The sequence below is a fragment of the Loxodonta africana genome, chromosome 1 (assembly GCF_030014295.1).
Source record: "Loxodonta africana isolate mLoxAfr1 chromosome 1, mLoxAfr1.hap2, whole genome shotgun sequence".
NCBI classification, from domain to species: domain Eukaryota; kingdom Metazoa; phylum Chordata; class Mammalia; order Proboscidea; family Elephantidae; genus Loxodonta; species Loxodonta africana.
In genome coordinates, this window is record NC_087342.1 from 131,766,447 (window position 1) to 131,784,030 (window position 17,584).

A 17,584-nucleotide genomic window follows, 5' to 3' on the forward strand; every position below is an offset into this window, starting at 1 on the left:
TTCCCAACTCAGAAAATGGAAACCCTATACTTTTGATTACACAAGCCAAAAGTGTTGGTGTCATCCTGATTCTCCTCTTTTTTTACATCCCAAATCCTATTTGCTTTACCCTCAAAATATATCAGGACCTAAATAAAGGAAGATTGAAGTTGTCAAGTATTTCATTTTACTTGAATCCACAATTAACACCCATGGAAGCAGCAGTCAAGAAATCAAACAATTCATTGCATTGGGCAAATCTGCTACAAAGAACCTCTTTAAAGTATTAAAAAGTAAAGATGTCACCTTGAAGACTAAGGTGCACCTGACCCAAGCCATGGTATTTTCAATCGCATCATATGCAAGTGAAAGCTGGACAATGAATAAGGAAGACCGAAGAATTGACCCCTTTGAATTGTGGTGTTGGTGAACAATATTGAATATACCATGGACTGCCAAAAGAATGAACAAATCTGTCTTGGAAGAAGTACAACCAGAATGCTCCTTAGAAGCAAGGATGACAAGACTGCGTCTTACATACTTTGGACATATTGTCAGGAAGGATCAGCCCCTGGAGAGAGACATCATGCTTGGCAAAGTACAGGGTCAGCAGAAAAGAAGAAGACCCTCAACGAGGTAGATTGACACAGTGGCTGTAACAATAAGCTCAAGCATATCAATGATTCTAAGGATGGTGCAGGACTGGGCAGTGTTTTTCATTCTGTTGTGCATAGGGTCACTATGAGTCAGAACCAACTTGATGGCACCTAACAACAATAACAAATAAAGGATATTATCCATGAGTACAGTGCTCTACTAAAAAACCATCAACATGAGACCAAAGGTTCAACAATTACTTTAAACCACGGATGACCACCACATGTCTGTCAGTTTGTTGTACTATGGTGGCTTGTGTGTTGCTGTTATACTGGAAGCTTTGCCACCAGTATTTCAAATACCAGCAGGGTCACCCTTGGTGGACAGGTTTCAGCGGAACTTCCAGACTAAGACAAACTAGGAAGGAGAATTCGGCAGTCTACTTCTGAAAAAATTGGTCAGTGAAAACCTTATGAATAGCAACAAAACATTGTCAGATATAGTGCCAGAAGATGAACCCCTCTGGTCGGAAGGCACTCAAAATACAACAGGGGAAGAGCTGCCTCCTCAAAGTAGAGTCTACCTTAATGACATGGATGGAGTCACCTTTTCCTGACCTTCATTTGCTGATGTGACACAACTCAAAATGAGACGAAACAGCCGTAAACATCCATTAATAATCAGAACTTGGCATGTACAAAGTATGAATATAGGAAAATTGAAAGTCATCAAAAATGAAATGAAATACATAAACATCAATGGATGGGTATTGGCCATTTTGAATCAGACAATCATTTGGTCTACTATGTCAGGAATGACAAATTGAAGAGGAAGGGTGTCACAATCACTGTCAAAAAGAACATTTAAGATCTATCCTGAAGTACGCTGCTGTCAGTGATAGGATAATATCCATACGCCCACAAAGAAAACAAGTTAATACAACTATTATTCAAATTATGCACCAATCACTAAGGCCAAAGATGAAGAAAGTGAAGATTTTTACCAACTTCAGCAGTCTGAAATTGATCAAACATGCAATCAAGATGCGTTGATAATTACTGGTGATTGGAATGCAAAAATTGGAAACAAAGAAGAATTGGTAGTTGGAAAATATGGCCTTGATGATAAAAACAATGTCAGAGATCCCGTGATAGAATTTTGCAAGATCAACGACTTATTCATTCTAAATACCTTTTTTCAATAACACAAACAGCAACTATACATGTGGACCTCACCAGATGGAATACACAGGAATCAAATCGACTACATCTATGGAAAAAGATGATGGAAAAGCTCAATATCATCAGTCAGAACAAGGCCAGGGGCTTACTATGGAACAGACAATCAATTGCTCATATCCAAGTTTAAGTGGAAACTGAAGAAAATTAGCACAATACACAAGAGCCAAAGTACTGATCCTGAGTATCTTCCACCTGAATTTAAAGAGCATCTCAAGAATAGATTTGATGCATTGAACACTAATGAGTGAAGACCAGACGAATGTTGGGATGACATCACAGACATCATAAATGAAGAAAGCAAGAGGTCATTAAAAAGACAGGAAAGAAAGAAAAGACCAAAATGGATGTCAGAAGAGACTCTGAAACTTACTCTTGAATGTCGAATAGCTAAAGGGAAAGAAAGAAATTATGAAGTAAAAGAACTGTACAGAAGATTTCAAAGGGTAGCTCAAGAAGACAAAGTTTTATAATGACACGTGCAAAGACTTGAAGTTAGAAAACCAAAAGGGAAAAACATGCCCAGCATTTCTCAAGCTGAAAGAACCGAAGAAAAAGTTCCAGCCTCGAGTTGCAATATTGAAGGATTCTACAGGGAAAATATTAAACTACACAGGAAGCATCAAAAGAAGATGGAAGTACTCACTCATCTATGCCAAGAAATTTGGACGATAGCTACCTGGCCAACCAACTGGAAGAGATCCATATTTGTGCCCATTCCAAAGAAAGGTGATCCAACCAAATAACGGAAATTATCGAACAATATCACACACAAGTAAAATTTTGCTGAAGATTAAAAGCAGTTGCAGTAGGACATCAAAAGGGAATGGCCAGAAATTAAAGCCAAATTAAGAGGACGTGGAATGAGAGATATCATTGCTGATGTCAGATGGAGCCTCGCTAAAAGAAGAGAATACCAGAAAGATGTTTACCTGTGGTTTATTGACTATGCAAAGGCATTTGACTGTGTGGATCATAACAAATTTTAGATAACATTGTGAAAAATGGGAATTCCAGAACACTTAATTGTGCTCTTGAGGAACCTGTACTCAGACCAAGAGGCAGTCATTCAAACAGAACAAGGTGGTACTGTGTGGCTTGAAGTCAAGAAAGGTGGCTTTCAGGGTTGTATCCTTTTACCGTATTTATTCAATCTGTATGCTGAGAAAATAATCTGAGAAGCTGGGCCATCTGAAGAAGAACAGGGCGTTGATGGAAGACTTACTAACAACTGTAATATACAGATGACACAACCTTACTTGCTGAAAGTGAAGAGGACTTGAAGCACTTACTGATGAAGATCAAAGACCACAGCCGTCAGTATAGATTACACCTCAACATAAAGAAAACAAAAATCCTCACAACTGGACCAATAAGCAACATCACGATAAACAGAGAAAATGTTGAAGTTGTAAAGGATTTCAGTTTACTTGGATCCACAATCAACACCCATTGAAGCAGCAGTCAAGAAATCAAATGATGCACTGCATTGGGCAAATCTGCTCCCAAAGACCTCTTTGAGTGTTAAAAAACAAAGATGGCAGTCTGAGGACTAAGGTGCACCTGACCCAGGCTATGATATCTTCAACCACCTCATATGCATTTGAAAACTGGACAATGAATAAGAATTAATGCATCTGAATTCTGGTGTTAGTAAAGAATATTGAATACACCATGGACTGCCAAAAGGACCAAAAAATCTGTCTTGGAAGGAGTACAGCCTGAGTGCTCCTTAGAAGCAAAGATGGGGAGACTTTGTCTCACATACTTTGGACATGTTATCAGGAGGGACCGGTCCCTGGAGTACATAATGCTTGGTGAAGTAGGGAATCAGCGAGAAGAGGAAGACTCTCAGTGAGGCGCATTAACACAGTGGCTGCAACAACGAGCTCAAGGGTAACGATTGTGAGGATGGCACAGAACAGGGTGGTGTCTCGTTCTGTTGTAATGGGGTCACTATGAGTCAGAACCAACTAGCTAGGTTGAAGCTACAAAAGAATTGTTCTGAGAGCATTTTAAAATATTCCAATCAAATCATACCTGCATATATCCAGGAAATATGTAGATAACATTACCATCTCTGTGGTATTAATACTTGCAAGTAAGAGAGTATTTGTGAAAAGTATACTTGTCAAAAACAACTAAATAAGCAAACTTAATAGTTTGAATATTATGCATAGTGGTTATCACGCATCCCCTAAATCACTAAAAACCTAACTTTCTCACGCTACTTCTCAAATACCAGGAATAATATTGATCATGACCTTATAATTTATTTTTCCTGTGCTACCATTCACTTTATTGTTTTTAAATTTGTTAAAAACAAAAGTTAGTATGATTTACTTTTATGAAATAAAGAAAAGAACAGGTAGATTCTCCCCCAAACAGCATTGCCAGCTCTTTCTATTTGCTCCCACATTTTCTCCGAATTTAACAAAAATAAACACAAAGCAACACATTTGAAATACACTTTTAAAAGTATTCTATCTGCCTAATTAGTCAGGTTTCACATCTGCTTATTTGGCAAGCGGCTAGGTAAAAAGAAAAATGTCTTGTGTCACATTTTTTGAAGCTGCATAAACTTTTATTCTTCCTCCAACAAACCCAAACCCCTGGTGTACATCCGTGAAAAGGGGGAAAGGCTAACTTTGTTTTCTAATAGAGCTGTACCAAATAACTCTCCTAGGCAATCATGCTCACAAGAAACAATAAAGAATCTGTCGTAAAATAACATGTTTTTATGGTATGCTGCCAGGAAACCAAGCTTTGCAGTGGGATAAATGGCAACATCCTAAACTATGGGCACAAAAGAGAATAGGAAATATGGGATTTATTGCTTTAAAATCAAACTAACAATATATTACAGCAGTGCATTGGGAAAAAATATAAAACGCTCTGAGCCCACTAAGTAACTATGAATGATGAGAAGGTGTTTGAGTTGTAGACCACGTGACTAACTCTATCACAAGGTTTATGAAAACCTCTTGAAATTGATTTCTTTTTCCAATTTAAAGAAGGGAGAGACAAAAGATAGGATAAAAAAACAGGGGAAAATCACACACAAGTACAATATAAATGAGCCTTTTAGCATTAGCGGTCCATCAAATGTTGTTTTCAATTGCATTTTTTATGATGTGGTTTCCAGGGCTATGTTTTGTTATCTGATGATACTGTTAGAAGGAATGTTTTGCTTTTGATTTATTTCCTAAAGAAAAAGTTGACCCTGGGAAAAAGTACTCAGTTAATGTAGTACCACGATTAGAATAAATAAAATGTCATAAAGAAAAACTGAAAAATGCACGGTCCCTTATTGTTTTCATGCTATCAACACATTTTCTTTTAATTTAAAGTTTCTTACGGTAATATTGAATATTTGTTGTCTCCAAATTGAGGGAAGGGCAGCCTATTGGTATAATTCTTCTACCTCTCAGGATATGTGGATGTTAGTACCTGTTGTTTTCTCAGTACACACCAAGGGTGTTGTGACAGAAGCAATTTCCATTCTAAGGGGCAAGTAGTTATTTTCTATCTTCAGTAATTGCTGGCAACTTCAGATTTCAGCCAAATCACTCAGAAGTCCAAGATCACAGGCCATGAAATGAAAACAAAGGCCTAGGTTTCCAGCTAGGCCTTGTGGACACTTGGGCTTTTTCTGTGGGCTTTACAAGTATTTGAATTCTTAGTCTAAAAAACTGAGGAGCAGTATGAGACTGGGAAAGATTGAAAAGGATCAATAAACATGGGAATTCCCAAATAAGGATCCATCTGCCTAGAATACCAGACCCATTTCTCCTGGATAACTCTTGATTCCTTGAGATTCTGCTCAGACATCATTTCCTTGAGGAAATATCCTTGGCCTCCACTCTGTAATGCCTCCCTGCCCCAATATGAGTAAGGAGCCGTTTCCGTGTGCTTCCATGGCACCCAGTGCTTTTCACTATCATGGTCCTTATCCTGTTATATTACGATTATTTATTGTCTCAATTCCTCCTCCCCCCAATAGTCTGCAGCACCTTGAAGACAACGTCTGTGATTTATGTCACTTTGTATACCCAGGATATAGCCACATGATGAATATTTACTAAATGAATAAACAAGTGGAATTAATGACCGAGGATGTGTTTTATACTGTGCAATCTTCCTTCTTTTTTAAAAAAAATTTATTCTATTCGTCCTGCAAAGTAAATCCTGAAGAGTCTATGCAAATCACAGATTCCTTCCCAAATGAGAATGACGAGATTCTTTATAAGGAAAGGTGTGTGCTGACACTTAATTTTCTTTTTTCTCAAAGGAAAGCTAGGTGGTATAAAAGAAAACAAGGTAGATTAGAAATTTTATGCCTATAATTGTTTCTTATAAGCCAGGTAACATGCTTGAAGTCACTTCTTCCACTAAGAAATGGAGATAATCTCATCTGTACTTGCTGTCTTATAAAATTGTTGCCAGGGTCAAATAAGCTAACAGAAATGAAAGCACTTTGACAACTTTAAATTGCTATGTTAAGGGTATTAAGATGAAAAAAAAATGGGTTTTTCTTACATCGGAGTTTTCTATTTCTTTGTTTTATACAGGGTGCAACTTGAGGAATACATTTTGGGGACAAGTTTGAGTTCTACATTGTCACCGTCAGCCCTTGGGTGAAGGTAGAATTTTCTTAACCCATCACCTTGATCTATTTTAGTTATCATTGTCACCGTTATCATAATCATCACGATCACTTATGGAACACTAACGGGGCCGTAAGTTCAAATCTCTTCTGTGTTTCCTCGGGGGGAGTCAGATTTCACTCTGAAGGAAATAGTTTCTAAATGTCTATTTCAAATACTTTTAACATGACCTACAGCGTACTGACTTTGAAAAACTCCTTGGTGGACCAGAAGCATAATGTTAACACTAGCTTCCATGTTTTTGTTGCATTCTTGCACGTGGCAGGATAAAACAGAAGATAACTGGTCCTATACTTCCAATTTTTTCTCCACTATGATGTGAGACTAGGCTTGGCAGAAAACCTACAATCAGATACAACATTATTATTTGACTGCAGTATAATAGTGTAAGATTGAATTTTTTTTTTTTTTTTTAATCTCTATAGCAGTCAGGGAAACCCTGTTGGCATAGCGGTTAAAAGCTATAGTTGCTAACCAAAAGGTTGGCAGTTCGAATCCACCAGGTGCTTCTTGGAAACCCTATGGGGCAGTTCCACTCTGTCCTGTAGGGTCACTGTGAGTCAGAATCTACTTGACGGCAATGGATTTTTTTTTTTTTTTAATTATTTGGATGGCAATCAGGCAATTTAATAGCATTCTAGCATCCAAAATTCTGGATAAAATGAGTTGAAATGGTCATGAATCAATAAATCAATTTGAAAAAATTGGTATTCACCACAGTAAGGAGGTGTCCTAAGGCCTCCTCCCCCTCACCTACAATTCAGAAATGACATAGATACTTCAGAGTTTCAATGTTGTCTGGAAATCTCTCCAGTGCCATTGCAAAGATTTTGCCGCACAAAATTTCAAGATGGCACAACAGTGGTCCCAGCAGCTTTCTAATCCAGCAACTTGAGGTGTGATAATTCATTAGTTGAAGAAATATTTTCTCAAGTGTCTACAAGCCAGAGCAGTAACGTGGCAGTTACAAATTGCTTCCTGTCCATCCAGAATATAGAAATTTCACACTACCCTTCACACCAATCACAATTCTTCCCTTGAAAACAAGTGATTTGAACAATTCCATTACTGAGATGACTGATAATCTTTTTTGCTTTAGAGAAGTGCACAGAAGCAATTCAAAATCACTGTGTCACCCCTGCTACACTGCATGATGTAGGTTTTGTGACCACAATTCAACAACTTCAAGAGAGAGAAAGATGTTGGCAGCAATGGTTCATAATTGATCTCTAAATTCATTAATTTCCCTCAGAAGAACACTTGTCTTCTAAAACATATTTTTAAATCTTCTGTCATACTGTTACAAAATAACCTGTTAAAGGGTTGTTTAGTGAAAGTTTAATGATTCAAAGTAATAATACTCCATGGTACTTGTTAGCACAATTATTTTGTCATTATTTAATTCCTGTCCTTTATATCCATGGATCTCTACAATAAAATCATGAAGAGTTCTAAAATCCTTTACTTCTATGATGTGTCATGCAATACCTATTTCTAAATAAATAAAAATTATGCCATCTCCTTAACCTTTATTGATCAGACACCATATGCATCCCTACCTCATCTCTCACCACTCCCCGGTTAGTATCCCTCAGCATTTCCTCAACAGATACCCATGCCTTTTTCCATACATATATCATCTAAATCAGAAACCTTGGTGGCGTAGTGGTTAAGTGCTACAGCTGCTAACCCAAAGGTCAGCAGTTCAAATCCACCAGGCACTCCTTGGAAACTCTATGGGGCAGTTCTGCTCTGCCCTGTAGGGTCGCCATGAGTCAGAATTGACTCGACAGCAATGGGCTATCATCTAAATCAGCCAGCCTCCAGACCTTTAAATGTGACTTATTTATTTGCTACTTCTTTTTCCCTTGTATGCTGTTCCTCCCGGCTAGAATGAACTTTCTCCTCTTCTTTTGCCAATTCAAGTCCTTCACTTTGGTGGTTCATTGCTTCTAAGAAACATGGAACTCCTGACTAACTGAATCCACCACTCATCTTAACCTTACTTTGAATATTCTCATTAGTTAAATATACACAATACGTACCACATCAGTGTGGCTTTCTTTCTAAGTTGCCTCAGAACAAGTCCCAGTTCTCCAGGTAGGTATGTAACATCTTCCAAGTAGACGTTAAGCTTCTCAAACTAGGAGCCACCTACTTAACTTCGTCTGATTCCCAATTCCATCTAGTCTATGCTACGCTCAAAATAGATACTTGTCTTTTTGAATAGGTGCTTGAATTAAAAAAAAGTGAATAAACTGTTCATTGCTTAAGACATTAAGCTATATCAAAGATGCCTGAGGTATTAATTTTTAGCAATCTGGTTTCGTTTTTTGCTGTGTTGTTGTTGTTTATCTGTTTATTTCATTTTGTTTTTTATCTACCACAGTATATGGTGTTATACTTACCGGAACAGAAACTTGAGGGTTATCTGCAAGTTTTCCCAGCACAGCAAAGCCGTCGATACTGATTTGGCCTCTTGGCTTTATAGGTAAGGATTCAATCCTGTTACAGTCAATGAAAAGAGTAACAGTGTTCCTTTCCACACCAATCATGACCTTATGCCACTGGGAGTCAAACAAGGAGGGCAGATTCAAAAAGGCTGCTGTTTGGAGACTTCCATCCAGTCCCTTGTATGAAAATGCAACAGATTTTGTTTGGCCGTTAATCTTCACGCCAACCTGCTCCTTCCCTGAGGAATCCTGAATCTGCCAAATGTTCCAGTTCTTTTCAAGTGTGCTTCCAGTCATCCGAAAAGTAGTTAAAAAGGAGTATTCTTCAGGCAGTCCACTGGGGTATAAACGCCTGAGTACGATTTTAAAACAAAAAAATATCAATCTTGTTTTCTGTACCCATCTGTATTTACCATATTCCCTTGTGTGCTATTTTAGATTCTAGACGGACAGAAAGGCTACAGTGTAAAAAACTATGCACTATTTGTTCTTCATGCCTGTTCATCAAGACCTTCACAGAGTTTCAGTCATTCACGTACATTAAGGCTCCATCTTAAAAATGTGCATAAAAATCTTCATGGCTAAGGAGGGTTCCCAATGTGTATAACCCCAACAGTATTACTATTTATGCTACCCAAAGAGCTACTGTTCAGCAATTCCATCTCAGCCAAGAAATACATTCTTGCAAAATTCTTGGCAACAGTGACCGCAAGTGAGAGAGAGATCATTTGGAATCCAAATCAGCTCTACTAGTTTATGAAACCATTTAATTAAAGAAACTTTTGATTTTTTTTAACTGTTTAGAATTATTTTTTATTTCTATAATTGTCTTTGTATTCCTCTCCTCAATTATATCCTAGACCCACCTAAGCATTTTGAGAATCAGTCACTGTACAGGTTTTAGAAGCTTCTTCACACTGAGGATGTTTGTCTTTTCCGAGGACTTCCAAGTGTGATGTTAAAGTAGCAGCCAGCTGCTTGTCACTGAATGTGTGACAAGGGAAAGGAGGCCAGTTCTTACTTCTCTACCCTAACACAGTTGTTCCCCATCTGCCATGGAAATCTGCATTATTGCTACTTCCTTTCCCGCTTTAAATAGCAACATGAGACTGTCAGGATCCCTAAGGCATCTCCAATCTAGGTGGACACCGTGATCTGGAGCTTCATTAGCTACCTGGATCTTTTTCTGTTGGAGCTGCTAAAAGCTGAAAACTGAACTTTAAAAATCAGGAACTATTAAATGTAAACATCATTTTTCAAGGACATAAAAGTTATATCCTTCTACTTTCCTCTTTCTAAGCATAGAAAAATCCTTCAACAAGAAGGAAATGCTAGGAAAACTAGATGCCAGTTAATTTTGAATGCTAAGTAATACAATTTGCAATTGCTGAGAATAGCTATGGACCAGGATCCAGAGTCCCAAGTGGCATTCCTTCACGCCAAACACCTGTTACATGGCCCCTTTCTTGTGAAGAGTAGAGAAAGGGAGGAAAAACATCTAAATGGATGCTGATTTAATTTGTTCTATAAACTAAAATGATTAACATATGAATTTATTGTATTGGCATATATGTTTTTACCCATTATGTTACAATATATTGTCAGGCTCAAAACTTTGTAAACCAGAAAATTCCTTAATTCCAAGGAGATTAGCCAATAAATGAAACTACTCAACTTGCTAAGATTTTCAACACTTACCCTGACTGCCTTTAACTTTAAAACTCTATCATCTCTTTTAGCAGCATAAACAAGCATATGTCTGTTTTTATCTGCAAATATTCTTGTAAAACTTCATTAAAATTGGTCAACTATCTCAAATGTTATTGCTTTGTTAGTTTTATAAAAATAACAGAAATATGGAATTTTCTACCTGATGTTATACCTCCATCCAAGCACTTCTTTTAGCCATTATTTTCTAACATGACTTTGATTTGTATTTATGGTCATGAGTGGATTCCTTTATCAGCTCACATGTTTAAATGATCTCTGGTGATATGCATTATTCTTACTGCAAAGTTTTCAGTTGAGTAAGTACTTATCTGGTATATAGGAGTTTTGGGTGTTGCCGTAGTTTAGCTGCTAAACAAAAGGTCAGCAATTTGAACCTACCAGCTGCTCCTTGGAAACCTTATAGGGCAGTTCTACTCTGTCCTACAGGGTCACTATGAATCAGAATCAACTTGACAGCAACAGGCATAGGAGTTTTTAATATGTACACTTAAAGAAAGTCAGTTTGGAGTTAAAGAAGAAAAAATTATATAAGAATTATATAATTATCTACTATTCTATTTTTCTAAAATGGAAAATGTCTACCATGTCTTTCCAGATGATTGTTTTTTTGCAGTTTCTGCTTACCAATCTTGCAAGTGACTTAAAAAGTTATATTTACTTCAGTTTTAGTTTTTTGAGAATTATACCTATTCCAGAATACCTCTAGAAAAGAAACCAACCCAAAACCCAAAAACTAAGGTTCACTAATGACAATATAATACCTGGTATATAATTTAAAAAAAAAAAAACCCACTGCCACCAAGTCGCTTCCGACTCATAGCGAACCTATGTGTATATATATATATATATACATATATATATATAACCCATATATATATATATAATATATAATTATAAGGAAACCCTGGTGGCGTAGTGGTTAAGTGCTACAGCTGCTAACCAAAGGGTCGGCAGTTCGAATTCGCCAGGCGTTCCTTGGAAACTTTATGGGGCAGTTCTACTCTGTCCTATAGGGTCGCTATGAGTCAGAATCGACTCGATGGCACTGGGTTTGGTTTTTGGTTTATACAATTATAAAGCCTTATGGGGGTTTGTACAACTCGTTTAACTGACCTGAATTAATTTCAAGCTGCGAGATAAGTTTTAAAAGTTTTACTCAAAGGTGAAATTTGGCAAGTATCCATTAAAATTATGAATAGATTATTTTAAATATTGTTTTCAATTAATGGTCTTGATTTAACCAGATGCTAAAAGTTTTTGTTTTTTGTTTTTTGTTTTTGTCCAAGATGGTTATTGTTGAGGTGTGAGGTTTTGGTAAAAGGAAGATAAATCCTAGTATGTTGTCTTCTTCTCTTCCTTTAAGCATTATTTTTCTGGACTTTAAAAAAAGTTGATCCGTGTTACCCACATATTTATTTACAGACATTCTGAGCAAGACTGTGGAATTTCATGAGTCCCTAAAAAAAAGAAAGAAAGGAAGGAAGAAAATCCTGGCACAGGTCTTCGCTGAGCTTGCTTAGGTGACTCTTTCGCAAAGAGGTTAATTGAGGAATTTTTCCCAATTTGTACTTCATGAAAACTTTCCTGCTCAATGAACAAACAGATTATGTCGAAGGTGGGGTAGGACATGATGTCCCCATTTGCCTCTGACGTGGTGTATGTAATACTAAAAATTAAAAAAGGGAGGGCATAGTTGGGTTGCTACAGGAGCACCTCATTTATAGACTTACAGCTAAATCAGGAGTATCCACTTATCTCTCATTCTGTATATATACATATATACTTGAAGATCAGATATAATTAAGATTATCGTGTTACTAATCTTTCAAACTAGACTAATACACTATGTCAATATTAGGAGAGGAAAAAATTCCTTTTAGTGTTCGAATTAATAAAATATATATGTAGATATATATACCTAAGACCATTTTTTTAAAGTCCTCACAAGACTAATTTGTAGAACAGTCAGTCCCATTGTCTTTTTTGAACACCTGAAATTCTGTTCTTGCAAATATGCTATGCACATCCCTAAGTAAACATGACAGCATGTATAATTTAGAAGCAGCCGGGTCTATAAATGTTTTATTTCATTGTATCACAATCTGTACAGAGTACCTTAAAAGGAGAACCACAAGAGTTTGAATAAAAGATTAAAAGCTTTTGGACCTTGAAACATTTGTTTATGACTTTAACCCAAAGAAAAGCTAAGAACTGCGTTCAGTAAGGCAAACAAACAAAACATGTTTTTAAGTGGGAGTTGAGAGGAGAAAGAAACTATTCTCCCTAAAATAAACCCTATCCTCCCTAAAAATAAGAAGCAGCAAAAAATTATGTCTTGTAATTAATCTTAAAAAAAAAATTAAGATGATAAATAAGGATGAATTGTGACTCTATCACACACGTTATTTTCACAGGCCATAATCTCCTCTCCTTCCTATGAATATCCTGCGAACAGTTTCTTTTTGCTTCCTCAGAGCCTATATTCTCCAGCACAGAAATTCCCTTTAAGCCATCCCTGCATGACCTAAGAGTTTTCCAGCCCCTTCTCGTCTTGCCACCTGACTTTTGAATGAGCAGAGCTTAGAGGACAGCTTGGAAAGAAAAAATCCACTAAGGAGAAAAGACACATCTACAGACATTCTCCCCTCTTAGTGTCACCATTACTAATAGTAAACATTTTACCTAATACCACTGTGTGCCAGGCATTGTTTAACACTTTCTGTTTATTGACATTTACTTCTCTTGACAACTCTATAACATAGGTTTTACTATTATACCTGATTTTAAACTTAGGCAAAGATAGTTTAAGTAACTTGCCCAAGAATAGACTTTCTACATACTTGGGACTCCATCTATTTCAGCCCTCTGGCTCTCCTCCTTCTCTTTTTCTTTCTCATTCTTCCTTCTTCTGCTTCTTTCCTCCATCTTTCCTCATCTCTTAATAAACCTTACTTTTTTTAGTAGAACTCTATGGGGCAGTTCTACTCTGTCCTATAGGGTCACTATGAGTCGGAATTGACTCTACAGCACTGGGTTTTGGGTGGGAGTAGAACAAGAGCCTGTGAAAAATATTTAGTGATAGCTCTGGACAGTTAAAGAAAAACACCAGGAACAACAAAGATGAACAGGAGATTAGAGGGTTATATGGCCTCAAGTTGGTCAATCTCTGAATTTAGAGTTAATTATAGTTCAGATCATACATCAAATCATAGAAAAGGAAACTTGGTAGGGATTGGAGGTCTTGTGTTACGTTTAATTATTTTATGAAAGAAAGGAAAAATGTTTTTTTGAAGTTTCTAGAGGAACACAACTAGTACCTCTGTATATGAAAAGCAAATGAAAAGGGGAAAAAAAGAAGAAGCCTCTGAAGCCATGCTGTCTGGGTTTCAACCCTGCCAGCACCTCCTAGCCCCGCGTTATGCAAATAAGTGTTCTGGGCTCCATTTCCTCCTCCATAAACAGAGTTAATAATGTCTTTATCTCATAGGGTTGTGACGCAGATGAGATTTAATTAATGTTAATTAGTAAATGTATAAAACAGTCTTTTATAGTGCACATGGAAAGCACTGTCATTATTGTTTTGTAAAATATAGTATGTCCAACAAATGAAATTCATGTCCATAAGTTGGCACTATATTACACCAGATTCTTCTATTTAACCAAAATTTCCATTATTACAAATATTTAGAGTTTCTATAATATTCTTTTACTTTTCAAATTAATCATCATTTACCTTTAAACTTTATTTCTATCAAAGCCTCAGCTTTCTTGTTCCTCTACCAAAGGAATCTTAATTCTATATTTGATGGCAGTACACTACAACATAAGATCACTTTAAGTCATATAATCACATATGTGGTATTTAGATGATACAAAAACTAAAACCCTGAAGCTCATTCATAACTGTCGCGTGACTCAACACTTACACATAGACTAAAGCAGCCTAGGTTATAAATAATTTAAAGCATAAAAGGCTTAGTTCCAGAGAAGCAGATATATGAAGTGAAGGATTATTTTTTCCTTATCACTACCATTGTTTCTGTTGTTGTTACTCAAGCTTTGCTTTTGTTTGGTCCCTGCCAGGAGCCAAGCACTGGACGTGCGGTCCTATTTCAGCACTAGGACACCTGAACAGCACCAGTACAAGTCTTCTAACCACTCTGTAGCTCCTAGTTAAATTTATGCCTAACCTCTGGCACTTTTCACAGTGGGTCCTTTCAGTCAAAACCAGACAAATTATAGGAAAACACAGAGCAAAGTAATAAGTACATGTCCTCCACCAATGTATAATGGTCTCAGTGATTTCTGTTTTTTTTTTTTTTTCCTGGAAAGGAAAGTAAATTACATACTGAAAACTTGAAATGCATTCACATACTCGGGCATTGAAGACAGGTAGGTAAATACTTTCATCTTCGTATTTTAAAATAACCCAAGAAAGAAACATTGAGCATGAGCAGATTCTCTAACATTGGATAGCTGATCATTTTTTAAAATAGAATTTGGGGCAGGTAAAATAGATAAAATATTTATAATAGATGATAGATTACCTGGTCGGAATCCTGAAATCTACATTACTTCCCAACTTGTAAGCCACTTGTAATGAAGTTGATCCCACTACCCTCTGGATAGCTCTCCTAGATGCTGCTTTATCTACCTGGAACTGAGAAATTAGATCAAACCCTATAGGAAGGGAACACAAAATGAAGAGTCCATAATGAGATTGGTTTTATTCTTTTCCACAACTTTCCCTGATTAAAAAAAAAGCATGCATTTCCAGTGATACATCACTACTTGCCTGGTAAGTCATCCTGACCAATCCTGATCTTAGGACAGAGTGCGTCGTCACCACTAGAATTCAAATTGACAGGAAACCCTGCAAAAGAGGTAGCATATTATCCTACCTCATCCTCTACAGGAATTGCAGGATTGCAATTGTAAGAGCTAAGCAACTATTTAAAATACAATATTATACCAAACAGCTTGCTTATAAATATTTGACTTTAACTCCATGACTCTAATATGATCATTCACTCACCAACTCATCCTGGAAGGGATTCAAGACACAAGGTTGCTTTAATGATTGTGCTGGAAAAAATGTTCCTTTCGAGGAGGTTGGGAATTTATTCCCCTTGGAACCGGAGCTGCGTGATATCCTGAATGGCACAGTGTCTAAAATTTGCTTGGAAAACTCCTGGTAGTTTGGGCTAGAAAATATTCCTTAAACTCCACAGGTTTTAGAACCCCCAAAAGAATCCAGAGCCAGCCTTAAACCAAGGGGTTTCTGAAGAGTAGAATTCTTAAAAATCTTTGTCAAATAGCGGAGGGGGTTGGGAGAATCTTGGGATTCATTAAGCCTAAATAATATATACAGGATGCATTCATTTCACAATTTCATTCTAAAAGATCAAGTAAGGGTGCTGACTAGACTATTGCTAGCAACCTAGAATGTGAAAGAGCAACGAGAAGGAGAAAACAATCATAAGGATTAGATTCTCAATTTGATGCAAAACCCTAGAATGAAATTGGGTGCTCCTTACACAAGTAGAAGGTTGTAGGGAGGGAGAGTTCTTTCACAAAAGAAACTTCTTTTAACTGTCCAACCCCAGCGCCCTGCTCAGGCTTGCCTTATTACCAAGATTCCCTACCCATTGCCCTCTTGTTGATTCCTACTCACAGACTTCAGAAAAACAATTTCCCATTTACAAAGCTTTGGCCCAGCCACAACAGCATATCTGACCATACTCTACATCTTCCCTGAGCCTAGATTGTTGGTGTCTGTCTGTCCGCCCATTTATCCATCTGTCTGTCTAACCATGTCTCTGTACAACATTTACCAATCACCATTCAAACCAGGCTCTGTGCTAGCCACTGGAGTGCACAGATTGGCCTTCCTGCCCACTGTGATCACAGTCAGAACTTCCTTTCCATAGCCAGCACTCACTACAAAAAACCAACTCCTAAAATATACCCATGGTCCAAATCTGGATTGAAGAGTGAGGGTGTGAAGGACTGTAGATACTACATCCGTCCTGATTATTCCTGGGAATGAGTGATATTTCCAAATATAGAAACCGTGGCCCTTACTTGGACGACGCTTGACAGCTGCAGATGCCCAGGGTCCCAGGAAACTGCAGGCAAAGAAGAAAACCGGAATTTTCCTAAAGAGATGAGAAAAAAAAAAATGCCTTAACCAAGAGTCCCTCCAAGTGGGGACTACTTCCATACTTTAAACCTGGAAAACCTTATTAATGTAGGTGATCAAAGCCCGATATAATTTATTTTTTCCATTTCGACCTTGATATCTCACTGAAAACTTTAATGATTTCGTACATTTTCAGCTCCCACTCTCCCTGTAATTTTTTTCTATCTCGCATCTTCTGTCTATATTTGTCACACCGTTTCTGTATCTATTGTCTGTTTCCTTTTATCGTTGTTTGTCTGCCTCTCCATGTCCTGGTTCACTGTCCCCATCTTTCTCTTGTCTATCTTTCTCCTCTTTCTTTCTCTTCTGTCTTTGTCTCTCTCTTCCATCTCTCACACTTGCTCTCCTCTGTCTTACTCTCTCGTCCCACCACTGAAAACACACAGACCCTTGGTTCTGAGGCAGCTCAGTCTCCCCACCATTCTCTTCAGTGGCGTGTTCTTACCAGCAGCTCTTCATTTTCCCAGTTGGTTTTCTTTTGTCACCAACAGTCCCTATGAAGAAGGGGCTTCAGGGGAGCCGGTGCTCCCCCAAGACCCCTTCACAGCCACCCCAGAACTGATGGTCCCTGCCTGGGTCCCTCCTGCCCCTGTAAGGGCTAAAAGCAAAGGGAGTGAACCAGAGGCGTCTGGTGACACTTAAACAGCAGCAGAGGAAAGGGGTGGAGAGAGGCAGCCCTGTAAACCCAGGCCTAGCCAGGGGTGTGTTCCCAAAGCT

The 17,584-nt window shown here is 37.6% G+C and overlaps 1 protein-coding gene across 1 annotated transcript in view; it reads right to left on the reverse strand.

The window, feature by feature from the left end:
• Positions 1–17,326, reverse strand: part of COL9A1 (collagen type IX alpha 1 chain) — a 93,002-nt gene extending 75,676 nt beyond the window's left edge. The window contains 5 exon segments of the mRNA XM_003404122.4: positions 8,890–9,286; positions 15,213–15,345; positions 15,461–15,538; positions 16,750–16,823; positions 17,313–17,326. Coding sequence (XP_003404170.2) covers positions 8,890–9,286; positions 15,213–15,345; positions 15,461–15,538; positions 16,750–16,823; positions 17,313–17,326 — 696 coding nt within the window.
• Positions 17,327–17,584: the final 258 nt, after the last annotated feature.